Genomic DNA, 25425 nt, shown 5'->3' on the forward strand with positions numbered 1-25425 from the left:
ATGAAGACTTATCCCCATGCAAAATATGCAATGGCACAAATCTCTCTACATCAAAAGCAAACAACTCTCATTACAAGTGCTATTCATATTCACAGCATTTCGTTTCATTACGAAACCATAGCTTCTTCGATTCTCCTTATGACTACACTGAGACTGCCCCCGTTTTCCAAAGCTTTGACAGCTGCCCTGTGGGCGTGTTTCTGCCATTTCAGGAGATTGTACGATTGCAGCACAGACCAACGTGCTTGATTCGACATCTATTAATACGTAAGACTCAATGTCAAGTTCAAATACTCGAGCGCTAAAACGGTCATTTTACACAGAGATAGTTTATAACTTTATATGTTAAAAAGAACACCTGCACAACGGAAAGTGGAGGTTCTAGAAGCACAGAGATGCTCCGGAATAGGTTTTCGTCGTTTTCTCCGCCTTCAGCTTCTCCGTACACAAGAGCTTCAGCTGCTATCCCAGCAAAGAGCACCATGCAGTACCTGAACATGTTCAACAATTAAAGATAAGAATATTCTACGTTGTACGTAACTTCACATTATTCTACCGAAATCCCAATCGAATATCTAAAGATTTAGGGTTTGACTAAATAGGGCATAATAACCAACCTGTCGAAGGCGGTACCACTTACGCGGCCCTCCGCAAGCTCGTTTTGTAGTTTTTCATCCCAAAATTGTGTTCCTGCCTGTTCCGTACAGAAATGGTAGTTTTGAAACTATAGTGAAAAAAAGCCGAATAGCTTTGAAGGATTGAGTCAACCACACGACATGGGGAAAAATGTCAAAGAGAAAGACCAAGAGTGGAAAGAAATACCTGGCCCTGAATGCCCATCTGTATTGCAACAATCGGGTCTAAAATTACACCACGAATTGGACAACCCATCAAGTAAGCTGCAAATTCACACAACCTTACATTATTGGGAAAAACCTAATCGGCATGCAAAATCTACACAAATGTAACATATCCCTTTATGTTAAAAAATAAAATTAAAAAAAAACGTAGAAAGAAAAAACTTTCAATAAAGGTGGGCCCTTATTTGCCCCCATAACGCATGCTTGTATAATATATTGCTTGCACGAATCATACTATTGCAAATAGCATCACAACTATATTGATAGCACAACTTACCTACAAGAAGGTGACCAGCCTCGTGAACCAATATGCGACGCTTATACGGAGGCCAATAACTAGAGATCAGAGCTAAACATGTGCCGCCGAGAAAAATAGCATCTAGCATCGACAATCCAAGAACTGCTGCAAGATTCGGTCGGATATCTATTCCTTGATTTAGCAGAACAGACACTCCACCAAGCAGACCGATCAAAACGAGACTAGAGTTTCCGGAAACTCCCCATTTTTTCGGAGAAAGCTTCGAGACTGGAACAGCAACACAACTGTAAGGTAAATTAATCAAAACTAAATATTTCGAACATCTATTGAAAAAAAAATATATCAAAGTATTTAGTCGACGTGAACTTATGTATACCTTCTAAACCAGTCGAAGACTTCAATACGGTCGGGGTAACTTCTCTTGGTCCCTCTAGAACTGCACACAAACAATTATTCAAACTATTTGGAACAGTTGTAGCAGTTGCAGAATTGTTTCGCTGCTACTTAGTAACCGGATAAAATGACGTGGCAAGCACAACCGAAGAAAATATGATCCCAAGACTGACCTTATATATATGCTTGCCTTAAATTATTAGAAATCTAGCTTAGATCAAATTAACTAACCAACACGTACTCCATAAAGCTCGATTTATGACAGCTAACACTACACTAACAATCAAAAATGCAAACTCGGACAGTCGGACGCAGCATTTTTACTACAAGTTAAACCAACTATAGGCAAGTTCGGTAGCATGTTATCTAGAACACCGAATTTCGTCGAGTTCCAATTTTCAATTGCACTTTGTTCCAGCAAACGTGCAAATTTAATTTCATAAAAATAGGGAGATAATTTTACCAATATTACGGTATTTTCCGAAATTGGGCAAGAACCCTCGATCTTTGAGAAAAGCATAGGCGTTCGCAACAAGCCTCAAATCATCGGCGTTCAAGCACGTGTCCAACACCTCCCAATCCCTCTCCAGTCCGAGCGAACTCAACTCGCCATACACAGAACGAGTCGACTCAGTGGAGGAACTCCCGAATTCCACCGGAACGTCTTTGAGGAAGCGAAGGGCACGAGCGAGGTCCTTCTCCTTGACTGCTTCTTCGTACTCCTGCCACTCTCTGATCGCTCTGGTTCTGGCGGAGCGCCAGTCGATTTTACGGCGCGAAAATTGTGCTGGTGTAAGGTATGTAAATGAAAGTGAGGTGGACGACGGAGGTGAGAAGATGGGTGCTTTGAAGTTTGGAGGTGTTGATCTCGCCATTGGAGTTCCGATCGTCTGCTGAATCGCGATCTGTACTAAAATTCCATGGTTTTCCTGTAAATAAATGGGCTCAATTTTGGATGATAAGGCTTTAAAAAGAAAAAGAACAAAAAAAAAAAAAGGAAGGGCTTCGTGGATAAAATGTCACCTCTACCTGCAACTTAATACCTAATTCCCAAATGCGCCACTCACCATGGCTTACAACACCTGCGCGTGTCCAAATTCATACGTTTCACTCGCCCACAGAATCGCTAAATTACGGAATAACTTCAAACTATTCTCCTCGGCACCACCGCCGCCGCCGCCGTTGTTTTCATCAAATTCACGTTCATTCTCGAGAAAGGCATCAATTTTGATCCATGCCGGTGCTCAATCCGACCTCGCTACCTCCCAATTTGAAGTTCCATCTTCCAATTCATCCACCAAGCACACCGAATCCCCCTTTTCAGGTTAGCCACCGATTATTGGTTCGTTTGCTTGAATATAAGCTCCAATTTTCCCGCTTCCCCTTTGGATTTTTGCAATTAACTTATATGTAAAGACTGTTTCCACTTTCTAGGGTTAGAAGCGATGATGACAGGATACATACTCGGCAAGAAGAAATCCACCGAAGTTGCTCACGCGTAGGTATTTATTGACTCACTGAACAATTAGATTTTCAGTAATTATCATTATTTATGATCAATTGATCATTGAATTGGTAATGTCAAGTAGTGATTATACTGAATGTAATTACTGGTTTTGTATTAGGGTGTGGAAGAATGTCGTCCGGAAAGGGGACCTGGTTATCGACGCCACTTGCGGAAATGGATACGACACGTTAGCTATGCTGAAATTGATTGCTGACGATGCACGCAGAGGCCGTGTTTATGCAATGGATCTTCAGAAGGATGCTCTTGAAAGTACTTCGTCTTTGCTGGATCGATCAGTCAGTACTCACGAGGTCACATTTTTTCCGTGTAGAATAGATCGATGATTGAGCTATAATCGTTACTGTTCCAACACTCATCAATCATCTCAAATAAGACTACACGTATTTCTTGTCTCGGTTCCTTCGTTAACCGAGTATTCGTTTTTGTTGTAATGCAGAGAGAACTTGTCGAACTTTATGCCATGTGTCATACTAAAATGGAAGAGCTTGTTCCTAAAGGTGATACCGTAAGGTACAATTCGTAGCCCAGTATTCAAATTTCAATTGGAAAACCCTGTATGTTCGGGAAAACGAAACTCTCATTCCATCTCGGCATTTTTCGTCTCTTTTGTTTAGGTTAGTGGCGTTCAATTTGGGTTATCTTCCGGGAGGTGACAAAAAGATTAAAACCGAATCAGAAACGACGTTACTTGCACTAGAGGCTGCCAAGAGAATCGTTGCACCGGGAGGTCTCATCAGTGTATTGGCCTACATCGGCCATTCTGGTGGAAGGTAACTAACATTATATATTGCAACGTGTGTGGTTTTCTGTTCGGCGTCGTCTTTTTCTTTTTTTTTTTTTTGGTTTTTGTTAGTAATAATAGAATTATGATGTTTTTATATTCTTGCAGGGAGGAGTTTGAGAAAGTGCAGTCGTTTGCAGCCGAGTTGCCTATCGACAATTGGGTATGCTGCAAACTCCAAATGTTGAACCGGCCTTCGGCCCCGGTACTTGTTCTATTATCTAGAAAATGAGAGCTATGGATGCTTTAATCTTTTAGGTTTGTACTGTTAATTTCCTATGTATATTGAGTGGCGGCTTCTGCCGAGAAAACATATGAACATGATGTAGGAAGTTGTTTTGTCACTTTGTAGACTGTCTGAAATTAGAAGTTCTTCCATCTCAAACTAAAGAAAAACAAAAACAAAATTGAGTTGCATCTCGACGGAAGAAGGATTTGAGATATTGAATGAATTAGTCTGACAATATTTTTTTCAAATGTTTAACCCTGGACGAAAAAATATATTAAGCAATTTGATTTGAGAAGGTTACTTTTAAAGGGTAAATTACGGTCACCCTGAAGTAAGGTCAAATTATGAAAAGACTCCTCATGTTTGGATAATTACAACAGACCCTCAATTATGAATATTCTTACACGTCCACCCTTATGGTGTTAAATTTAACATAATTTCGTGAAATGCTCTATAATTTGTAGTCGTTTGGTGCAAAATGCAATTTTTGATGCACCACAATCTGACTTTATGAGCATCGTGTTTCAAAATGTATATCTCGAATAAGATAAAATGTGTACAAACTGGATAATATTCCAAATAATGTAGAAGATTTTACTAAATTCGGCACCAAAACGAGTTGGACGTGTAAAATTACAACTAATTGGGAGTAGTTGTAATCACCCGAACATGAGGGGTTTTTTCGTAATTTTACATGAGGTGGCCGCAACTTAAGTTGTTTTTAATGATTATCGATCAAAATGATTCATAAATAAATAATTTAATATGAGGGTATAGAATTTTATTTTATTTTGGATTAAAGAAAAAATAATAATAAAAATAAAAAGAATGCCACGAGATTGTAAGCCCCGTTTAGTTGGTCCAAGTAGACCAAGTGAATAACTGTATGAATTGGCCAAATAAGTCCTGCAAGGCGGCCCAACTAGAGCTCCACACGTGTCTCAGCCCTTCCGCCGGAGCGGAGGGACCACCCCATGCAAGGATTTGCCTCGTTACCGAGCCCGTGTCTCCACGGAATGTTGGCCCGGGGACTTTCCTGAGTCCGGGCCCACCCAATTGTGGACCCACAACCCATTCACTTCAATCTCGTGGCTAATTGTTCAATACATCTCCCTGCCTCACATTTAAACCATCTAGTAATCTTATAGATTTCCAATGTGGGACAACCAATATAGAAAATTGAAAATTGAAATACCCTCGTCTTGTTTTTCTTTTCTTTACATCAAAGTGATTATGAACTAGCAAAGCACACTACCATTAAAAAGGCATTCATTAATCATTTATGAATCTGAATTTTTCACCACCCACTCAGTCCACGACCCGTCGTATACTGGAACTCCGTACTTCCCTAGTCGGTGAAGGCCCTGAAACACAAATTCGAGTTTCTTTAATTTTGTCGAGAAAAAATAAATAAATTAAAGAAAATGATAACGAACAGTCGATCACTAATCAACGAGCACTTGTTACCAGTGACAGTATACATGCAGTCACACCAGTGCCGCACGACAATACGATGGGGCTCTCCAATGAGATTCCTGTAAGAAAAAAAAAATAGAGTGTGAAATATCGAGTAAAGAATTATGCCGGGATGTAGGGAATCTTTTTTTTTGCAAAACCTTCGTATGCAAATCTCTTCTTCAGCTCGTCTGGGGGTAAAAGATTCTGAGAGACGTCCAACATCTGAAACCATCAACAAACGAACAACTTATTGTACTAGTGGAATTTATTATTTCAAATCTCGATACTGATAACCTATAATTTTATTATACATGAGGTATGAACGGACAGATAACTAAACCGATTTTTTTTCCCCATTAATGTTTTTTTCAATGTCGGAATTGCTTACGAAGATTTGCATTCGAATCTCGTGGTCGGAACTCCAACGATGTCATCAGTTTCAATTACATATGTCTTGTAGCAGGGTAGACTTTTACCTGGGGAAAGGGAAGACATTTGCTCCCTTCAATATGGCCGCTTCTTATTCCCTTACGTGGCTCCGGTGCAATCCCATCAAATCTATCCCCACAAAATATATACAACGGAATAAATATATATATTTTATCGCAGCAAGATCCATCTTCTGGATTATATAGACTAAAGAAAACAGCTACTCATATTGTTCAGAAAAAAGTATTACGGACTTACGGTAACAATTTTGCAGTGAAAATGATTGATTGATTCGATGATGGATTAGTATCTCAAGAATAACCTACCTAGCTTTCGAGCGAGCATCTACATGCTGATGCGTTTGTTCCTCCATGTTTTTCTGAACCTGAAAAACAAAAAGAAACCTATAGCTCTAAATGCCGACATACAAAAACTATCAGACAATTTGGTATGTGCGATTCCAAAGAAATACAATATTAATCATGTCGAGGTCAAATTGTAATTTTCAATTGCTCGACTTATCAGTACCTGCTCCCTTGTCCAGACTAAATGGGGATGAAATTTGGTTTGGAAGGTAATTGGTCCAACCTGCAGACATCAAATACTTCGTCACAGTTTAAGGGATGTACGAAAAAAAGAATACGTATTAACATTGAAATTCAAAATGTAGGAAAGTGTAGCTAAATGTACACATTTACGTACATGCCCTTGGTACACCTTTTCTACTGCATCACTGGCAAAACTAACTTTCAAGGCATCATTAGTTGATTCGACATTAAAGCCCAAGGCAAGCCATTTAGGTAGGCCGCCATCCAAAACCCAAATCCTGTCATGCCCGAACACTTTAAACATCCTGTTTATTCAAAAAAAAAATTAAAAAAAAAAAACTAGAAGTTCATCTTACTGTGATAATCAAATATGCCTCGGGTAAAAATAACACACGCTTTTCAAACATGAAAACTCACCACCAAACACGGGCGGCACTGAAAATTCCCTTCCCATCATAAACGACAATGTTGTCTTTATTGTCGATGCCAAGTGCAGAAACGGCAACAGCAAATGCTTCTTCTGATGGCAACATATGCGGCAACTATATGCAACATTATATTCAGGTACATGCAGATACATGCAACTAAAGTATTAAAGTGCTGAGCAAAAATTCGAACAATCAATCTCCTAAACATACGTGGATTATTGGCTGCAAATGATGTTATATCTTGATAAAGAAAATCAACATAGCTAAAAAAAAAAAAAAAAAAAAGCAAAAACGGTTATCTTAGTTGAACAACCAGATACAACATATGCACTATCCAAACAAACCTACATAAAACTAATTATAAAATCATATATCAAAATGAGAGCATCTTACATCAGTGGTTCGATCTGATATGCCATCAATATCAAAGAATTGAGCACCAGGAATATGTGCAACCTGTGAAACAAGACGACGACAACTTTCAATTTAAAACTAGGGTAAATTACAAACACCTCCCTGAGGTATGGTTAAATTACAAAAAAACCCCTCTTGTTTGGATAATTACATCTACCCCCCTCAACTATGATTTTTTCCTAGACCTCCACCTTTATGGTGCCAAATTCAACATAGTCATCTAGATTCCGTGAAATGTGCTCTAGTTTGTACTCGTTTTGTGTTAAAAATACAGTTTCTGATGCACCACAAACTGATATATACAAGCTAAAAATCACATATTATGATCATCTTGCTTCATAATGTAGAGTTTGAATGGGATAAAACGGGTACAAAAGTGATAATATTCCATATAATCTCGAAGATTCCACTAAATTTGAAGAGTTGAGGGGGGTGGTTGTAATTATCCAAACAAGAGGGGTGTTTTTGTAATTTGACCATACCTCAGGGGGTGTTTGTAATTTACCCTTAAAACTATGATAAGAATTTAAACACTAAAACAGCAGTGTCAAACACAGATAAGTTTATCAACAAAAATAAAATAAAAAAAATCGGTCGGAACTTGGATTGGAGTAAAAGTGCTAAAAAGTAGAGCTATTATAGGTATAAAAAAATAGTGAAGCAAGTGATGTTCGAAAGCGAAAAATAAGCAAAGTAAACTACATATGTACATATAGGCCAGCACCTGATACTCCTGAAGTGGATTTTTATGTTCGTCTGGCATGTACATCGATGCATCCAACACCTACAAATAAATGAGCACCAAGTTATAAAATATTAGTTTATGGCACAATCAGGTAAGCAACTAAAGTAAAATTAGTTTAGTTATTCCAACACCATCAAAAGCATAGCTGGGAACTCGTGCCCGAAAGAAAAAAAAAACAATAGCATTGAAGAAAAGGAAATGGAGATAAGAGTGTTGCAAACTGAGTCAACTCCAATTTCAAAGGGTGGGGTAGGTAAGACACCATGAAAATATTTTAAATTTATGTGTGCAATTTAAATATTTTATCGCCATTTATATAGAGCTACGACTTCAAATCTAATTTTCGATTGTGAAAGAAACGTGTTGTGTCTAGGATTCAAATCACTTTCAACAGTACAATCAAAGCTGCAAACCTTCACATTCGGTTCTTGGAGATTGGCATGGAGCCAATCAACCGAAACAACAGGCTCGTTAGTCGACAAAGACTGCATTGAGTATGAAGCTTGTGATGCTACTGCCGAATCCATGTAAGTGAAATACGAGCGGAATTGTCTCTTCTGCAACCAAAGGTAGAGAGAGAAATAAACAAATCAAAAAACTCATCGAGCAATTGACTTATCAACAGCCCCATGTAATATAACCATGTACAATAACGACAGAACAAACGAATGTTCATACATACACATGATTCTGACTAACAAAAACCGAGAGCTTCGAAATCGGAACTATATGACAGCAAATATATCTGTATAAGTTAATCAAACTCGAAATTCTGGTAACTTAGGAATAATATCATAAATTCTCGTATTCATAATGTCCATGTATAAAGATTTAATAAATTGCCAAAAAAAAAAAAAAAGCATCCTTAATCCGAAATCGATTCGAAGAATTTTTACGATTCAAAATAGTCAATTTAAAACTCAACTCACTACAAGCAATTTATACCAACCTTGTAAGAGATAAAAATTTATAAAAACCCCCAAATTGATGGTAAGATGAGTTCGTTAAACTGTAAGAGAACATCACCTTTAACCTAGTGAACTATCTACTACAGCAAAGATGCAACTTTTACAGCAGCGACTGTGTAGAAGTTGAAAGTGGCCAAAAACAAAATTAAAAATAAAAAAAATAAAAAAATTGAAGACGACAGGTTTGAGTGAGTAAGAGAGAAAACCCATTGACAAAAATCGGTGATGTAGAGAGAGAAAGCTTACATAAGCAAATACGAAGGATTTTTCTCAGGAAATGAAGCACAAAAAGACTGGAAGGAAAGAGATTAAAGAGGGGCAACCATGGTTAATGTAACTGCAACTCAAGTTTGATAAAAGTATTTTGTCAAGTGAACTCCTGAAAAAACAAAAATAAATAAATAAAAAATTGCATTTTGTTAAAAAGAAATGATTTTTTTTTAAATTATTAAAAATAGAACTAAAATTACAAAATCAATGAGACGTGAAATTGAATTTTAATGTACAACACTCAACTATACCTACAATTTATTTTTTTAAAGTAATAAATTAGAATACATTTTTCTTTATGTACAATCCGTAATCAGGAAATTCTATGCTACGCCCGATTATTAACACCGGGTGATTGTTAATAATTGATTTAATTTTATTGGCATGAGCTGTATCCAGGATATTTGGCAGTGATGTTCTTCTCCATCAACGCCCTTGTCTCTCTAGCATTTCTCCACAAACCAGCTGCAGAATAAATACCCGATAAAACCACGTAGTTAACCGCATTCCCAGGCTCCAAATCGAATAACCGCCTCGCAACAATTTCTCCCAAATTCACATTCCCGTGTACACTGCACGCCCCGAGCATTGCACCCAAACCCGAGGCATCAATATCCATAGGTATCTTTCCACGTATCAAATCGTACGCTTCTTCCAAACAATTCGCACGCGCAAGAACGTCCACCAAACACGAATAATGCTCTGCCCTTAGCAAAATATCGTTTCTCCTAACGACACTCCTAAACCATTCCCATCCACGTGTACTCAAACCGTTATGGCTACAAGCAAATAAAATAGACAAAAGTGTCACGCCGTTTGGCTTCAGCCCTTCGTCTTCCATCTCTAGACACAGAGCAACTGCTTCGTCGCCGTACCCGTTTTTCCCGTACCCCGTAATCAACGAAGTCCACGAAATAATATTTTTCTTATCCATGTCATCGAAAACCCGTTTAGCGTCTCCGATTACGCCCGATTTGGAGTACATGTCGATCAGCGCATTGCCTATAGCAATATCGTGCTGGTTTTGGTATTTAACCGCATTAGCATGTAATTGTTTCCCAAGATTCAATGACGATGTTTTGGCGCATATGTTTAGCATGGCACATAGTAACATGCCATCGATTTCCGTATTCTTTTGTGCTTCGTTGAAGAGTTGAAGGGCTCTAGAGTGGTTCGTACCTTCACAAGCATACCCTGAGATCAGTGCAGTGATCGATACTACGTCTTTCTTCTGCATGTTGTTGTATACCTCGTTTGCACTGTCCAAGCTTCCACATTTTACGTAGGCGTCGATTAATGATCCGGTTAAAAAACTGTGTGATCCAAAACCATATCGCAGAATATATCCATGAATAGTATCGACTTTCACGAGCCCCTTTTTTCCAGCAACGGCTCTCAGAATGCTTCCAAAGCTGAAGCTGTCAGGAAGTATGCCTACATAATATTCGTATAATCAAAACAAAACAGATACAATTAAAAAAAAAAGAAAAGAAAAAAAAACTATTTAGTCACGAAAAACAAATTTAGTCATCCTATAGAATGCTAACCAAGGCCATAGAGAATCGTTGACATTTACCCTCTAGTAACAAGAATTGGTTCCGCTATCAACAAATTAAGAAAGAGAGGCCAATTTCAAATTTCGTATATGTTGTTGTACCTTCTCCGAGCATCGAACGGAAGACTAAAATCGCATCGTCGCTCAGCCCCTGAGCAGCATAACCTCCAATCATTGCATTCCAGCAGACCGAGTCCCTTGTCTCCATGGAGTGAAAAATACAACGAGCATCCTCCATTTTCCCGCACTTTGAGTGCAGATCAACCAATGCACTCTGGACAAACAAGTTATCCACAAATCTACCCTTCTGCAAACACCCCTGTATCTGCTTCCCACGCTCCAAGCACAACAAGCGCGTGCACGCACGCAACGCACTCCCATAGGTGAACTGGTTAGCTCTCGTGCCTTCACCGTGCATGGCCGAGAATGCCCTCAAAGCTTCTTCATAGTCCGCGTTATGAGAATAACCAGAAATCAAAGCAGTCCAAGTGACGACACTTCTCTCCGACATTTTATCGAATACCTTACGCGCGGTTCTTATTTCTCCCGATTTGGAGTAAAACATAATCAGTCTGGTGTTCAAACACGTTTTTGTAGGAAAACCAACCGCAATTATCCGACCATGAACCAGCTGACCGCATTTTCTTGAGTTTAAGTCGGTGCAAAGCTGGAGAATCTTTGAGTAAACAGAATACTGTTCTGGCTCCAATGTGCGGGATACAATAAGCCTTACGGCTTCTCCTAGTTTTCTCGAATGGCAGAGCGAATCTACTAAGAAATTCAATGGTGTCAATGGAAGCGGCGAAGCGCCATGAAGATGGTGAGATGAACTGCTCTTGCGTGTAGTTGTTTTCATCGTTGTGCTTCGGTTCTTGGCATGAATTGTTAAATTAGCATGCAAAATTCTCTCTAAATGAAAATTAAAATTGGATCCGAACTCATTTGGGCTTGGGCCATTTGATAAATGGGTTATTGGGTTTAGTTTGACAGTACACCCATGAGACTCGGGTCTGGAAACGGGTCAAAATTGACTCAAACGGGTTCAAGCTCCTTCTTCTTCGTCAAGAAACCACTTCTGAGAAATTCCTCTGTAATTCCTAAGATCTATCAGTTTTTTAACTGATCACTGTGTGAATCTGTGCAGACAATTCTCTTCAAAGGCAACCAAAGGTGTGCTCTTTAAAATAAAAAATCACCGTGTTTCGGCTTCTCTAGGGCTTACGTACTTGTATAAATTAATCACATTTTATTTTAGTTGAAGATTTGCTGTAGAGTTTGTTTGGTCGAGATATCAATGGGTGACAGTCAGTACTCTTTCTCCCTCACCACTTTCAGGTAAATTCATCAGCGTAGAGAGGTTTATTTAACTGTAGTATAGTATCTTAACCTAATTCGTATTACCAGAAATTGTGGCGCGTGCTTACACTTGCTATTTGAAAATCAGTCCTTCAGGGAAGCTTGTTCAAATCGAACATGCTCTCACAGCAGTTGGATCTGGTCAGACATCTTTAGGAATTAAAGGTAAATTGCTCTGTTTCTCTGCAAATTTTTGCTTCAGTCGCTGAAAAAAATCGGCATTCCGGCTGAATTTGAAGAAGCAATTTGTTTCGTATGTCAAATCAGTATAATTTCGAGGTGTAATCGGAGTAGGTCGAAATATTACGTTCTTCATTCAGAAGGTGAACGATTAGCAGTTCGTGAAAACAATTGTGCAGTATAAGTATTTATCGTTTTGCTTCACAACTAACTTATTTTTCCCTCAAGAAATCTAAGAATGCTTTCTGTGGGGTGTTGTTGCAGCTGCTAATGGCGTTGTTATTGCTACCGAGAAAAAGCTTCCATCGATTTTGGTCGATGAAACATCTGTAAGTTTTGTGTGGTCGCACTTGTGTATTTTTATTTTTTAGACACGTGCTTTAAAGGAAGTGATTGTTTCTCGTTCGTTTGGGGGCTAATATGGTTTATAATTGTCATATGTTTCTCTTTGTTTAAATATCGATTTGTTTATATTGGTGGATGTCCTCTGTTTCTGACAGTTAATCTACTTCTTGCAGATGCAAAAGATTCAAACTTTGACCCCAAATATTGGAGTTGTATACAGGTAATATCAACTGACGTGGATTTTATTCGAGCTCTTACGTGATAACATCTTATACGATAGCTTGGCTGATAATAATTTTGTCTTTGTGCAGTGGCATGGGCCCTGATTCTCGAGTTTTGGTTCGGAAAAGTAGAAAACAGGCTGAGCAATACTATCGGCTTTACAAAGTATACATATCCATACCCCTCGTGTTTCTGTTTTCCAGTGCTGACACTATTAGAACTTGCTCGACAAAATTATTACTTATTGAAAAAGTTGCCTTTGAATATTTTCAGTTTAAATTGAGGGACATAATTTTCATGTACTTACGATCTTTAATCACACAACTTATGCCGATCCTCTGTTATATGTCCAAAAATAAAATTACAGGAACCAATTCCCGTGACTCAATTGGTGAGGGAAACCGCCACTGTTATGCAGGAATTCACTCAGTCGGGGTACGTGTTACTAGTTTATTATTTCTCTCCTGCTGCTTATCTAATGAAGCCGTAAGGTGATAAATTGAATAATTTACGTCATGTATCTTTTTTTCACGTCTTTTTTATTTGCATGTAATATGTTTTTACTATCTCTGCTGCTTTTACTATTTTATTGCCAAACCATCCCGAGGGGCTGTCAAGTTGCCGCACATATTATTTTATGTTACATCTTCATTTGCTTAGTATATCTCTAAAAATCAAACAACTTGTTTTGAATTCCTAAGGGCTAAGGGAATTTTGTTTGTGAATCTTTATGTACAAAGATTCTACTACCTTAAATCCTCATTGAAACGCACATATATATATATATTTCTTGCATACGAACACTTCAAAAACTAGATTTAAATATGTTTCCCTATTTTAGACTAGTATGTTCGAAATTTGAATAGATTTTCTAAATTTTTGTTGGCTTTTCGTATAGTGGCGTAAGGCCATTTGGTGTATCACTCTTGGTTGCCGGATATGATGATAAGGGTCCTCAGCTATATCAGGTATTCTGATCAATTCTTCTTCTGTCTACGATTGCATTTTCTGTGCTCTTTTTAGCAATCACAGCACCGAAATTCCGGTACAGTTCGGTACGGTGTACCGAAAGAACACCCCTAGCTTTATCCACTGTTTCTTGTAAAATATGGCCAAGTCATGAGTTCTTTGGTGAATTTTCAAAGTCCAAGTGACCCGGCATTATCCGACGAGGGGTTGGATTTCGTTATATTCTGCTTATTCTAATTATATATGTTTCTTATTTTGTCCATCTAATTTTCCCCCATTGCTGTATTTATTTATTCCCTCAATCTTGCTGATTTTATTATATCACATGTACTGCTTCATTTAGTGATCAGACATTGCATGATTCTCAACAGACGAGAGTCTAATAAACCATTGCTTGTTGTCTTTGACCAAATCCGATAATCTCCACATTTTTCAAAATTGTTAAATCTTAATTTGCTCTACAGGTAGATCCTTCAGGCTCGTACTTCTCTTGGAAAGCTTCGGCCATGGGGAAGAACGTATCAAATGCTAAGACATTTCTGGAAAAGAGGTGATTTTTCCTTGGCGCTCCTGGGCTCGTTTAATCTAAATTAACCGAGTGCTAATTTAACTGTTGTGAATGTGATGTTGCTCAGTATCGCGTTTAAGTAATTTATTTATTGAATTTGTTGCAGGTACACTGATGATATGGAACTTGACGATGCTGTGCATACAGCGATATTGACTTTGAAAGAAGGGTCAGCACCTCGCTTCTTTTTTTCTTTTTCTTTTTTTCGTTAAAAAAAATATTCTATAAATGACCTGTGATTTCGGTCATTCTTATTTCCAGATTTGAAGGACAGATTTCGAGCAAAAACATCGAGATTGGTGTGATTGGCAACGACAAGATATTCAAGTGAGTCTTTATCTTTGAGCAGATATGTTTTTTTTAATCATAAAACTTTAACTGTTGAGAGAATTTCGTAGCGAGTTGATAATCGTGTTTTGCTTTTGAATAATGCAGAGTTCTGAGTCCATCTGAAATTGAGGATTACTTACAGGAAGTGGAATAGTTGAGTTCACAGACTAACTTCTTTTGTTAATCAACTGGGATTATGTTTTTGTTTTTTTTACAATTACTTTGATCTTGTTCCAACATTAATCCCTGTTTGGGTAAATTTTAACAAATATTATTATTCTGAGAAGAAAAGAGAGAAAATTTTCAACATTGCCTATCGCTCAAAATTATATTCTCCAATGCTGCGTTTAAGAGAAGAACTGAAGTTTTTAGATTTTGAAATTTTGATACAAACATGTCGCATTTGTTTAAATAAATTTGAATTGTTGTTTATTTCTAAACACTAACAATTATTTTGCCTTTTTTTCCTAAATAATGGTCCACGAATATTAAGTAGCTCAGAAATACATAATGACCGTTTGTTCTCGTATTATGTATTAATATCCATCGCTAACAACCAACAAGCTTTCATAGCTCAGTTGGTTAGAGCACCCGTTTAGTAAGCGGGAGGTCTTGAGTTCAACTCTCAATGAAAGCATCTAATTCGTTTTTATAATTATTTTTAATTTTCTTATTTGGGCTTCCTTTTATTTTTAATTTTCTTATTTGGGCTTCCTGCTAAGGAGAAAGAAATATGAGTGAGTAGTGGGTACAAGGAAAAAACCAACCCACTAATAACGGTTTAACCAGACTTTTGAAGCCATTGAATAGCAGCACACCACAAAGAAGAGTGAAACTATAACACAATCTATAATACATTCACCCCTCTCAGTTTACCCCCAACTACCAATAGTCACCACACGAACACTCGCCCCCGCTAAACCGATGAAATCGATACATATCTCTCAGCACAATCTCCCTCCCCACCACACGGCTCACAATCTTGTAAACCGAGTGACAATCCCCGCATACCCTCAGATTCTTGAAAATCCTCAGAGTCGAACCTTCCCTCGTACTAATCAACCCATACGCAAGTGCAAGCCTCTCACTATGCCCCCACAAGTTATCCTCCTTCTGTTCTTCATCGGTATCATGCAAAGCGCACTTGGTATCCGCCACATACCCCGCCTCCTTAATCTCCCTCCTCAACTCCATCAACTTCTCGTGTATCTTCTCCCACTCCACGTGGGACCCATCTCCTGCACCGAACGTGCTTATCTTGTTCCCCACGTTAAGCCAACTGTAAGCGGGCTTCTTCCTCACGTTTTCGGCTTCCATCGTCACTCTCAGCCCCAGTACTTCTTGCCACCTTCCCGAAGTTGCGCATACGTTCGAGTAAAGTACATAAGCAGAGTCGTCGGATGGATTTGCTAGGAGAAGATTTTCCGCAGCTTTTTTGCCCAATTCTAACTGGCCATGTGTTTTGCATGCTGATAATAGAGTTCGCCAGATGAAGTCGTTAGGTGGGACCGGCATTTTCTTGATGAATTCTTCGGCTTCTCTAAGTCTTCCCGATCGTCCGAACAGATCAACCATGCAGACACAATGCTCTATTGCAGGTGTGACCCCAAAATCGGCACTCATCGAAGCGAAATAATCGACGCCCTCTTGTACTAGACCGCCATGGCTGCACGAGGATAGGAGCGACACGAAGGTGACGTGGTCCGGTTTTGTGCCATGCGCCACCATTTTGTGGAAGGTTTCTCGGGACTTCTGGAAGCTCCCGTGCCTAGCAAACGCGGATATTAAAATATTCCAAGATAATCTGGATCGGGTTTTCGGATCCGGAAGCAGTTTCAAGAGATGATCGAGTTCACCGCACTTCCCATACATATCCATCGTAGAGTTTGTGACAAAATGATAGCTATCAAAACCGAGTTTGATGGCTAAACCGTGTAGATGCTGTCCATCCTCCAATATAGCTAAGTTTGCCGAAGCGGAAAGTGCTTCGGAGAGACTAAACTGATCGAAACCCACTTCAGCCCGTTGCATTTCAACCAGAAGTTTCAAAGCCTCTTCCCATTGACCATGGTGAGACCTTGCAGCAACCATTGCATTCCAAGTCGCGGCTGTTTTGTGGACCAACGCGCAAAATATAGAGGTGCTTGAATCAAGGTCACCGCAGTTTGCGTACATCGAGATAAGAGAGTTTCTCACGTATTCATCCGATTCGCATCCTGTGATTAGTATATGACCGTGTAAGGGCATTCCGTGATTTAGAAGATTGTGTGGATTGTTACACGATCCAAGAATGTGTATGAGAGTTATGTGATTTGGTGAAATACCCTTTTCCCGCATCGACTTGAAAGTTTTGATTACCTCATCAACTTCTTTGTTATCTGCATAACCACCAATGAGGGCGTTCCATGTAACCAACTCCTTTTCAGACATGTGCTTGAATACCTTATCGGATTCTTGTGTCATGCCACACTTCCCATACATGGTAACTAGTGCATTCCCGACTACCATATTCTCGTGAAGACCAGATGTAATTGCAAGTGCGTGCACGATTATACCTTCAGACAGAGATTCAGCGTTCGCACAGGCTGACAGTGCGCTGGCAAAAGTAACGAAATTCGTTAAGTTCTGCATTCGGAGGAGTTCTTGCAACACCCTTAGGGCATCCGAGCACTTGCCCCCCGAAACATACCCTGCCATCATGGAATTCCAAGAGATCAAATCCTTCTGTGGCATACCGTCAAACAGCTTTTCTGCGTCTTCGTATTTTGCCGTCTCGAAATACATAGTGAGGAGAGTGTTGGATATGCAGATGTCCAACTCCAATCCCAGCCTCAACAGCAAACCGTGAATTCCTCGACCCCACTTCAAATTTTCCACGGAATGGCAGGCGGAAAGCATTATGGAAAGCGTGTTCTCATCTACTTCTCCGTGATTAAGACGCATTAAATGAAAATATCGAAGCGACTCTTCGGAGAGACAATTATGAGCAAAGGCCGAGAGTATGGAGTTCCACGATATAGTGTCGTGTTCGTCCATGTTATTGAATATATAACTGGCAACTTCCACCTTGCTGTAACTGCCGAAGATCGATATAAGAGAATTTGCAACAGAGATGTCTGTTTGAAGTCCTGATTTAACAACATGACCAAGCACTTGATTAACCAAATATTCATCATCTAGAGCCCCACAAGAACTAATAACCGTAGTAAAGGTATTTTGATTACAACTCACCCCTTCGAGCCGCATTTTCCGGTATAAATTAATAACCTCGTGGAATAATCCACTATCCGCATAGTTAACCATCAAAGAGGTCCAAGAAACCACATTTCTATCAGGCAACTCTTCGAAGAGCATCCGGGCATCAGAAATAAGTCCATAACCGCCATAGAAATGCAAAAGAGAAGTGCCCACAAAAACATTGTTTACCAAACCATTCTTCAAAACTAAGCTATGAATTTGAAGTCCTTCAAGAAACATGCTACCAGACCTACTAAATGCCGTTAATAAGCTCGGAACGTTGTACCCATTTAGTTCGAATCCCCGATCCCACATCTGAAGAAACAGACCGCAAGCATCTACGTGAAACCCCAATTTCACATATGCAGAAATCATGTTATTCCAAGAAGCTTCATTTCTCTCGGGCATTCTATCAAACACCTTTCTGGCACACTCAATGTTCCCAAATCTCGAGTACATGTTCATCAATGTGTTTGTGTGGAATATGCTCAAGTGAGTCCATCCCTTTACGTACACAGCATGCAGCGCTTTCCCCGCAAATTGTTTGGTGATCTGCGAGAATCCTTTCTGAAAAAACCCAGAAATTTCTGGGTGGGGATTGTTTATAATGCATTGAACAATACGGTTCTTGGGTTCTTTCGCGCATTGGGTGAAAGATGAATTTGACAAAGCGGTGGTCGATAATTTGAATGCTGACTCAAACTTAAAAGCTGAGAGCTTTTTCTTGCTATGCCTAGCCCGCATAAAATTTTATTTTTAGAGATTAAGAACTCAGTGATGCATTGAGAATTTAAGATAGATAAATTATCGGATATAACAATACAGTTACTTACTTCTAATTAATTTATAATTTATTTCATTATTCTAAATAGTTATAGAAAAGTATTAAAAAAATGCATTGAGCCCACGTAGCCCCAAAAGTACATAAATGAACTATATGTATAAACGAATCGAGTTGAGTCGAACATATTGGTTATTCAAGATTGTTCGTCGAAATTTGACTGATTTAGAAGTTTTCTTTGAAAATGATTTGCTAAGCAATCGAGTCGAGGTCGTCTGAGCTTTAATCGAGTAAGCTTGATTTTTTTTGTGTACGTATTTTATATCGGACTCTGAGCAAAATTTCATAACTTATAAAATGAAAATTTATGTTCAAATTTGATTCATTATGTTAATAAGTCGTGCTTCTAACAATCGATCTCGAATCGAGTAGTTTGGTACAATCTCTAAAACAGGCACGGGTCGGCCCGTTCGGTCAAGCCTCGTAACATCCTTATATTTCCAGACTAACCAGAAAAATATTTCAACAATATTGCAAGAAATAAATCAATCATGACAACTTGCATTACATAATGTACAAAAGATGATACAAAATGTTTGGATGGCTCTCCTTTTTTCCTTCTCGTTTTACAGCACATTAGTCGATACCTCTGTATTGTCTGAAAACCGCAATTACATAGTAAAGACCCTAACATACTAACCTAACTACGTAGAAGGCAGCTAAAATCATGCGTACGCTACTTTTTGATGTTCCACTTGTGCGATGTCCGTGGTGCAGTTGTAACACCCTCGTAGTATTGGGGTTCGAGTTCTTGGTTATTCCATTCCTCCACAAATTCCGAAAACAAACCCCGTGCAGACTCAGAAGATAGATCGGAGAAAAACGTTTTTCTCTCTTCTTTAAGCCACTTGGCAAATTCGTTGTTCTTGGAGAAGTAATCATCATCGGACAATTCTTTGAAGTTTAGTTTCTGTGATGTAAGAAAAAAACGGATACTATTAGAGCTTACGGATACTTAAAAGTTAAAAACAAATCAATACCAAAAGAACCTCGAGATAGTACGAGATTCGTGACATCCACTAACGGAAACATTCCATAAATTATCATAGAGGTATAATAATATCCAAACGACTATGTTTAGAGAGGTTTACATTCTATCAACATAAATCATGAATAATGAACTACTTAACAATAATCAGGGCAAGCATAAAAAATTGTGATGCAATGCAGTGCACAAGAAGATATATCGAACCATCGAATATAACAAGTAGAAAGTGAGAAAGACACATTTAGCACATGCTAAATTAATGAGAAAACACGGGCATGTGATTTAGATTGAATTTTAATCAATTCATCACTCGGATGACATGTACATACACTTTTCGTAACAATATACAGTTTAGCAAGAAACTCACAATTGAAGAAATATCATGCTTGCGGCTTTTGTCTTTACGTTTCCCACCCGACTTCTTATCTGAAGCAAGCAATGAAAATCGGTTAAAATTTCAAGGCCACCATAACAAGTAATGAAAATGAAAAATAATTTAATTTGTTTGGTAAACAGAATATCCCAATTAATTATTACACTTCTTAGTACAGTAACTAATTTTCCTGACCAACTGTGATAGAATTTAGTACAAATAAAAAATCCATAAATTAAAATTGCAAAAACCAAAAAAAATAAAAATAAATAAATAAATAAATAAAGCGAAAATAACAAACAAAAAAGTCGGAACCTTTATCTGAATGGCGCTTGGAAATTTTGTGAGATTTGTGCTTCTTGGACTTGTGTTTATCGTCGTCTTCCTTACTTTTACGCTTTTTAATCCTCCTCTGTTCATCTAGTGTAGTCAATCAAACAAACGCAAAATCATATATATATATATATATATAAGTATAATCATGTATATATATATATATATATACAGAAAGTTAATAGCACGATGACGGAAGAAAACCTTGTGGGGAAGAAGGAGAAGATCTCTTCAGCTTGTAATCTTCTTTGGCTTTGCCCATCGCTTCAGCTGATTGATGATTTCCCTCCCAAACCTAACCTAATTTTGCTTGATTTCTTCCCTCTTTTTTTATTTTTACTCGGAGAAAAATAAAAATGAAAATAAAAAATAATGTGCTATTATAGTTTGGGCCCAGTATTTAGGCCCAAATCGGAGCGGGCCCTATTTATGAAAATAAAAAGTGTCTTTCGTCTCGGTTATTTATGTTTTTCTTTAAATGATTTTTTACATTACACAGTCCAGTCATTTGTTTAGAATATCCAAATGGAAGTAGTACCAACAGGTTTCACGCACGTAACATTCATCTACTTATAAGTCCTAAATCTACCATCTCTCACAACTGAATTTGACTCACCAACACATGCACAATCAACCAGTTAACACACAACACTCTCAATCACTCAATCGGTCACACTGAAATATTCAATCTACTCACAAAAGATGGAGATTGAAAACCTAAGATTGTTTTGAAATTTGAGAAATTTGTGTTCCCCTTGTCTCTCAATAGCCACAAAGGCAACAGTAGGTAGCATTAAATGTGCTACAGGGCCAAAGTCTCCCATTGTAGGTGAGGAATGTAAGGATGTCGCCGGACAAAAACAAGGAATGACGTATGTACTAGAGAGAGAGAGAGAGAGAGAGAGAGAGAGGTTGAAAAAACTATTTAATGACTGGTTCGACGATCAAGATCAATCAAGTAAGAATGAGTAGTCGAGTTCACTCAAGATGAACTTTTAATTTTGGTCTAAGTTGAATCCAATGTTGGGCTCCACTTAAATGAAAAATGGGATTGGGCTCGGTCATAAATAATTCATATATGGGGCCCAAAATCCTCACAATTTATCTCGTGTATTATACATCATTAGATGATGTACATGTTAATGTGTGAATATATGTAGAAAAGAAGGGAAAAAAAATGCAATCTGTAATTATTGGAATAGAATACTCAAATATGTGTGTTAATAATTAATATGCAATATAACACGACAATAAACAAATTTGCCTAATGTCAAAATTAAATTAAACTCCAAGATTTGAATAACAAGGCCATCTATTATATTGAAGAATAATCCAATATATATAATGCATGCATTCCCAATTACTGCTGCAATTTCGCCATGCATCATCAAATTTAACTTCATAATTAGTACTCTATTCTCTGCATACATTTATTATATATATCCAACTCTAAAGGATCCAATGAATTAAGCAATTCCCATAAATCAACATCAATATCTGGTGGTATATCTTCGACTAGTACCCGGTTGTCATCTTGTGTAGATGATGCTATTAGCTCGGTGGACTCGAGTTTTTCATCGCGTTTTTCGACCCGACCCATTTCTTGATCTTCTCCAGTATTAGTAGTAGTAGTACAAGAATTACTTGATGAACATGGTGAAGATTGAGTGGCTTCAGTAATAATATTATCATTGGTAGTCAGTAGTCTTTTCTTCAAGTGTGTATTCCACAGGTTCTTTATCTCATTATCTGTTCTCCCAGGCAAACAAGACGCAATCTTTGACCACCTGCATGCATGCATGCATGCACGTACGTACGTGATATTAATGATTAATGTTATACGTAATTATTATAGCATGTAATTAATTGGTAATTATAAAATGAAAATTATAAATTAATAAAAATGGGAGTTAATAATGATCGTTACTGGGGTGTACTTGTTTCCAATAGAAGTGTGCATGTTGATAATGATTTGTTCTTCTTCGGGGGAGAAGTTTCCTCTTTTCACGTTAGGGCTTAGGTAATTAACCCACCTCAGCCTGCAACTCTTTCCACATCTTAATATTCCTGCACACACACACACACACAGAGAGAGAGAGAGAGAGAGAGAGAGAGAGAGAGAGAGAGAGAGAGAGAGAGAGAGAGTAATTTGAGATGAATCTTGAGATATAAGGAAAACAGTATAATGAATATATACTTCATAATATATATATATATATATATATATATATAGCAAGTACAGTGGAAATGATTTGTTGAAATAAAGTTGCATTATATTGGATGATCATTCAATTATATATCATGTTAATCAAAATTGAAAAATAAACCCAGAATTAATGATGTGGATAAATCATCGATCATAAGACCAGATTTGGAGCCGAACCCGAAACCCCGAAAACCCGTAAAATTCAACACACGCAATACAATCATATATATTCATTTTACTCACCAACACTAAATCGTACAATTTAGTACTATAGTCTATAATACCGCAGAAAACAACAATTTCTATAATTCAAAAAAAAAATAAAAATATATTACCATAAATTAAAAGAAAAACTACAAATTAAATAACAGATCTGTGCTTTTAAAATTAAAAAGAAAAAATTGAAAAAAATTGAGAAATTGTACCGGCTTGTTTAGGGAGAGCGCGCCAATTAGTGTGTCCATTCTTTTGAATGAAAGTAGTGAGCCTCAAATCCTCTGCGGTGCTCCACGGTCCAGTTCTCACCTTGCTCCTATCACAGCACGGGGCTCGCCCTTTCCCCATTTTTTATTTTTTTATTTTGCTAAATAAATAATTATGTTTTTTTTCTAAATAAAATATATAACTATTTTTTCTTTTCATCACTCCAGCGTCTGTCACTATATATAAAGGAATAGTAAGAGATACTTCACATGATTTCCTACGGATTTCTTCTTTACTGCTAATTATGAAAATTGGATTTTAAATTGGAATAAAATTAGCAGTTTTCGATTTCCAAATCCACCAATGGTTTGTTTAAGATTCGGATTTTATAGCAACAGGATTATGAGAAAACAATCGAGTTGTATTTTGTTAATTAGATCAATTAAGACATTTTTCCATGCATTATTGTATGTCACAATTTAATTTGCTTTTTATTTTATTGGAGATTTCCTTATCTTTGACAAGCACATCTTTCGCATCTCACTAGTTATTTCAGAATCTCCATATTATAATTGAACTTGTTGCACTTATATATATATTTTTTTTTTTTTGAACTTACATAATATGTTGTATTATTTGCCAAATTCAATTAAAGATCTCACCTAGCAATAATTCAGATCAAATAGTGAGCAACTTATAACAAACATAACCATGCGCGGAAAACTCTAATAATTCTGGACAATTGAATTAAAACGAGGAACACAAAAATTACGTGGTTCAGCCTTGAATGCTTACATCTACCGGCGATCGATAGCAAAACTTTATTGACTTTTAAACAACACAGATCGAGTTATAGAAAATCTCTTATTACTCGTATTTCTTCCAGTTCAGCTCCACCTTGATTAGTCGATCAAAATACTTCATTGTAAATATAGAGTTTATTGCAATTAATTAGTACTCATGTCTTGTATATATCGAAATGCCGAAAAACTACCCGTGTTATTTTTATTTTTTTAATAATTCAACGGTGTCGAATATTTGACCATGTCAAATTTTGGCCCAACTAATAATGGGTAGGTAAATCCAGTTGAATTAGATAGAGTAAAGCCCAAATTGGAATTTAACCATCCAAGGATAAGATTTACTACAAAGTATCATCTGCTAATAACTTATAAGGCGTGTCTGAATTGGTACAGAACATTATTTGCACTTTGCATTAATGATGTCGCATGTTTCGACAAAAATATATATTTGGATACATTGAAAATTTCTGATCTTAATAAATGAATACAAGTCTGAGTTGCTCAAATTATTTTAAAAATAAAAAAATAAATACATAATTATGTGATTTTGGATTCTTTTGAAATGGGTTTTATTTATTTATTTATTTATATATGTAAAATAATTCCAAATTCAGCATTAAATGTGGACTATAAACTTGTCATAACAAAAGTGTCACTTTCTCTTTAATTGTTTTCTGCATTTCTGTACCTAATGTTATTGTCTGTGTTTCTGACCAATTTAATTATTCTGTCCTAATATTTAGATATAAAATCATATCAGATTTATATTATTTAAAAGTACGTATAAATCACAATGATTTTCTTACTAGATTTTCCATTGATTAAATAAAATATCTTACACATACTGGATCTTTTCAAAATTTCATATTTTTTAAGCTAATATTAGCAAAAAAAAAATCAATTGGAAAATAAAATTTCATAAGTTAAATGGGTCCACTTGGTGTCAGATATTGGGCCTTGATGGGCTATAATATAAGGCTCTTGTGAATTAGGTTATTTATTAAATGATAAATTTATTGTAACTAGTGGGCCAAGGCCTATTGATATTTCAAACTCATAAGTATACATGTAGTTATTAAATATTAAAAATAAAAGTCTAATTATATATATATAATGGATTAATTGAGAAATTAATTACTACAAAAAATAGTACCATTATAAGTCACGTTGGTTAATATAATCTCATGGAAAAAAAAGGTCAAATCAATACATTTATAACTCATTATTATACCAAAAGTCAACTGAATGAGTATACTAATTGTACATTAATTACGATTAGACGCTTTAATCCTAGAATCCATTCGCCCTTTGAAAATGAGATAGTCAACGGGAATTCTAATTGAGCAATACCATCTTGTAATTGTGTGTGTGTGTGTGTGCTTGAAG

The 25425-nt window shown here is 37.1% G+C and overlaps 8 protein-coding genes and 2 non-coding genes across 11 annotated transcripts; 3 read left to right on the forward strand and 7 right to left on the reverse strand.

The window, feature by feature from the left end:
• Positions 1–8: 8 nt before the first annotated feature.
• On the reverse strand, positions 9–2675 carry LOC105968778 (ATP-dependent zinc metalloprotease). The gene is made up of 8 exons (XM_012993443.2): positions 2542–2675; positions 1976–2441; positions 1496–1555; positions 1138–1386; positions 823–899; positions 618–694; positions 359–491; positions 9–257 (listed from the first exon to the last, which is right to left on the reverse strand). Exons 2-8 carry the CDS (start codon positions 2385–2387, stop codon positions 108–110), a joined length of 1158 nt encoding a protein of 385 aa, XP_012848897.2. The 5' UTR covers positions 2388–2441; positions 2542–2675; the 3' UTR covers positions 9–107.
• LOC105968779 (S-adenosyl-L-methionine-dependent methyltransferases superfamily protein) lies at positions 2581–4305 on the forward strand. Its single transcript, XM_088811421.1, has 6 exons — positions 2581–2836; positions 2947–3010; positions 3138–3330; positions 3477–3550; positions 3655–3810; positions 3930–4305. The coding sequence occupies exons 1-6, from the start codon at positions 2581–2583 to the stop codon at positions 4051–4053; spliced, it is 867 nt and encodes a 288-aa protein (XP_088667547.1). The 3' UTR covers positions 4054–4305.
• Positions 4306–4879: 574 nt separating this feature from the next.
• LOC148766074 (RNase MRP) lies at positions 4880–5145 on the reverse strand. Its single transcript, XR_016029431.1, has one exon.
• Positions 5146–5172: 27 nt separating this feature from the next.
• Positions 5173–9408, reverse strand: LOC105969139 (thiosulfate/3-mercaptopyruvate sulfurtransferase 1, mitochondrial). Of its 2 annotated transcripts, none has more exons than XM_088811735.1 (12): positions 9287–9408; positions 8486–8629; positions 8052–8111; positions 7307–7369; positions 6903–7027; positions 6640–6790; positions 6466–6525; positions 6264–6322; positions 5985–6066; positions 5667–5730; positions 5518–5585; positions 5173–5414 (listed from the first exon to the last, which is right to left on the reverse strand). In XM_088811735.1, the coding sequence occupies exons 2-12, from the start codon at positions 8597–8599 to the stop codon at positions 5331–5333; spliced, it is 930 nt and encodes a 309-aa protein (XP_088667861.1). In that variant the 5' UTR covers positions 8600–8629; positions 9287–9408; the 3' UTR covers positions 5173–5330. The 2 variants fall into 2 exon arrangements, with proteins under 2 accessions (XP_088667861.1, XP_088667860.1); XM_088811734.1 differs by lacking the exon at positions 9287–9408 and adding an exon at positions 9099–9207.
• A 46-nt stretch (positions 9409–9454) lies between these two features.
• On the reverse strand, positions 9455–11867 carry LOC105969094 (pentatricopeptide repeat-containing protein At3g20730). The gene is made up of 2 exons (XM_012993830.2): positions 10968–11867; positions 9455–10744 (listed from the first exon to the last, which is right to left on the reverse strand). The coding sequence occupies exons 1-2, from the start codon at positions 11719–11721 to the stop codon at positions 9687–9689; spliced, it is 1812 nt and encodes a 603-aa protein (XP_012849284.2). The 5' UTR covers positions 11722–11867; the 3' UTR covers positions 9455–9686.
• Positions 11868–12127: 260 nt separating this feature from the next.
• Positions 12128–15144, forward strand: LOC105969095 (proteasome subunit alpha type-2-A). Its single transcript, XM_012993831.2, has 11 exons — positions 12128–12200; positions 12310–12386; positions 12666–12730; positions 12920–12966; positions 13058–13133; positions 13336–13403; positions 13867–13936; positions 14402–14487; positions 14612–14674; positions 14767–14832; positions 14941–15144. Exons 1-11 carry the CDS (start codon positions 12160–12162, stop codon positions 14987–14989), a joined length of 708 nt encoding a protein of 235 aa, XP_012849285.2. The 5' UTR covers positions 12128–12159; the 3' UTR covers positions 14990–15144.
• Positions 15145–15398: 254 nt separating this feature from the next.
• Positions 15399–15472, forward strand: TRNAT-AGU (transfer RNA threonine (anticodon AGU)). The gene has a single exon. It is a non-coding gene; the product is annotated as a tRNA-Thr (tRNA).
• A 136-nt stretch (positions 15473–15608) lies between these two features.
• Positions 15609–18984, reverse strand: LOC105968982 (Tetratricopeptide repeat (TPR)-like superfamily protein). The gene has a single exon (XM_012993695.2). It carries the CDS (start codon positions 18814–18816, stop codon positions 15718–15720), a length of 3099 nt encoding a protein of 1032 aa, XP_012849149.2. The 5' UTR covers positions 18817–18984; the 3' UTR covers positions 15609–15717.
• Positions 18985–19384: 400 nt separating this feature from the next.
• On the reverse strand, positions 19385–20973 carry SCI1 (splicing regulatory glutamine/lysine-rich-like protein). The gene is made up of 4 exons (XM_012993697.2): positions 20812–20973; positions 20590–20694; positions 20269–20327; positions 19385–19823 (listed from the first exon to the last, which is right to left on the reverse strand). Exons 1-4 carry the CDS (start codon positions 20867–20869, stop codon positions 19590–19592), a joined length of 456 nt encoding a protein of 151 aa, XP_012849151.2. The 5' UTR covers positions 20870–20973; the 3' UTR covers positions 19385–19589.
• Positions 20974–22012: 1039 nt separating this feature from the next.
• On the reverse strand, positions 22013–23377 carry LOC148766076 (transcription factor MYB58-like). The gene is made up of 3 exons (XM_088812485.1): positions 23239–23377; positions 22545–22674; positions 22013–22394 (listed from the first exon to the last, which is right to left on the reverse strand). The coding sequence occupies exons 1-3, from the start codon at positions 23375–23377 to the stop codon at positions 22013–22015; spliced, it is 651 nt and encodes a 216-aa protein (XP_088668611.1).
• Between the last annotated feature and the right edge of the window lie 2048 nt (positions 23378–25425).

Source organism: Erythranthe guttata, chromosome 13 (genome assembly GCF_056151865.1).
Source record: "Erythranthe guttata isolate IM_541 chromosome 13, IM_541, whole genome shotgun sequence".
Lineage (NCBI taxonomy): Eukaryota > Viridiplantae > Streptophyta > Magnoliopsida > Lamiales > Phrymaceae > Erythranthe > Erythranthe guttata.

Excerpts from the sequence above, each read along its gene's own strand:
- LOC105968982 (XM_012993695.2), bottom strand. The coding sequence starts at position 18,816 with ATGCGGGCTAGGCATAGCAAGAAAAAGCTCTCAGCTTTTAAGTTTGAG.
- LOC105969095 (XM_012993831.2), top strand. The coding sequence starts at position 12,160 with ATGGGTGACAGTCAGTACTCTTTCTCCCTCACCACTTTCAG. Across the intron at positions 12,731-12,919 it reads TTTTGGTCGATGAAACATCT|ATGCAAAAGATTCAAACTTT; the intron begins GTAAGTTTTGTG and ends TACTTCTTGCAG. Across the intron at positions 14,488-14,611 it reads AAGACATTTCTGGAAAAGAG|GTACACTGATGATATGGAAC; the intron begins GTGATTTTTCCT and ends AATTTGTTGCAG.
- LOC105968779 (XM_088811421.1), top strand. The coding sequence starts at position 2,581 with ATGGCTTACAACACCTGCGCGTGTCCAAATTCATACGTTTCACTCGCC. Across the intron at positions 2,837-2,946 it reads CACCGAATCCCCCTTTTCAG|GGTTAGAAGCGATGATGACA; the intron begins GTTAGCCACCGA and ends TCCACTTTCTAG. Across the intron at positions 3,551-3,654 it reads CCTAAAGGTGATACCGTAAG|GTTAGTGGCGTTCAATTTGG; the intron begins GTACAATTCGTA and ends TCTTTTGTTTAG.
- LOC105969139 (XM_088811735.1), bottom strand. The coding sequence starts at position 8,599 with ATGGATTCGGCAGTAGCATCACAAGCTTCATACTCAATGCAGTCTTTG. Across the intron at positions 7,028-7,306 it reads TATCAGATCGAACCACTGAT|TTGCCGCATATGTTGCCATC; the intron begins GTAAGATGCTCT and ends TGTTGCATATAG. Across the intron at positions 6,067-6,263 it reads GATGCTCGCTCGAAAGCTAG|ATTTGATGGGATTGCACCGG; the intron begins GTAGGTTATTCT and ends TTGTGGGGATAG.
- LOC105969094 (XM_012993830.2), bottom strand. The coding sequence starts at position 11,721 with ATGAAAACAACTACACGCAAGAGCAGTTCATCTCACCATCTTCATGGC. Across the intron at positions 10,745-10,967 it reads CCGTTCGATGCTCGGAGAAG|GCATACTTCCTGACAGCTTC; the intron begins GTACAACAACAT and ends AATATTATGTAG.
- LOC148766076 (XM_088812485.1), bottom strand. The coding sequence starts at position 23,377 with ATGGGGAAAGGGCGAGCCCCGTGCTGTGATAGGAGCAAGGTGAGAACT. Across the intron at positions 22,675-23,238 it reads CGCTCTCCCTAAACAAGCCG|GAATATTAAGATGTGGAAAG; the intron begins GTACAATTTCTC and ends GTGTGTGTGCAG. Across the intron at positions 22,395-22,544 it reads CACACTTCTATTGGAAACAA|GTGGTCAAAGATTGCGTCTT; the intron begins GTACACCCCAGT and ends GCATGCATGCAG.
- LOC105968778 (XM_012993443.2), bottom strand. The coding sequence starts at position 2,387 with ATGGCGAGATCAACACCTCCAAACTTCAAAGCACCCATCTTCTCACCT. Across the intron at positions 1,556-1,975 it reads CGGAAAATACCGTAATATTG|TTCTAGAGGGACCAAGAGAA; the intron begins GTAAAATTATCT and ends GTTTGTGTGCAG. Across the intron at positions 258-358 it reads CTCCACTTTCCGTTGTGCAG|ATGTCGAATCAAGCACGTTG; the intron begins GTGTTCTTTTTA and ends ACGTATTAATAG.
- SCI1 (XM_012993697.2), bottom strand. The coding sequence starts at position 20,869 with ATGGGCAAAGCCAAAGAAGATTACAAGCTGAAGAGATCTTCTCCTTCT. Across the intron at positions 20,695-20,811 it reads TTCTCCTTCTTCCCCACAAG|ATGAACAGAGGAGGATTAAA; the intron begins GTTTTCTTCCGT and ends TGACTACACTAG. Across the intron at positions 20,328-20,589 it reads CAAGCGCCATTCAGATAAAG|ATAAGAAGTCGGGTGGGAAA; the intron begins GTTCCGACTTTT and ends TGCTTGCTTCAG.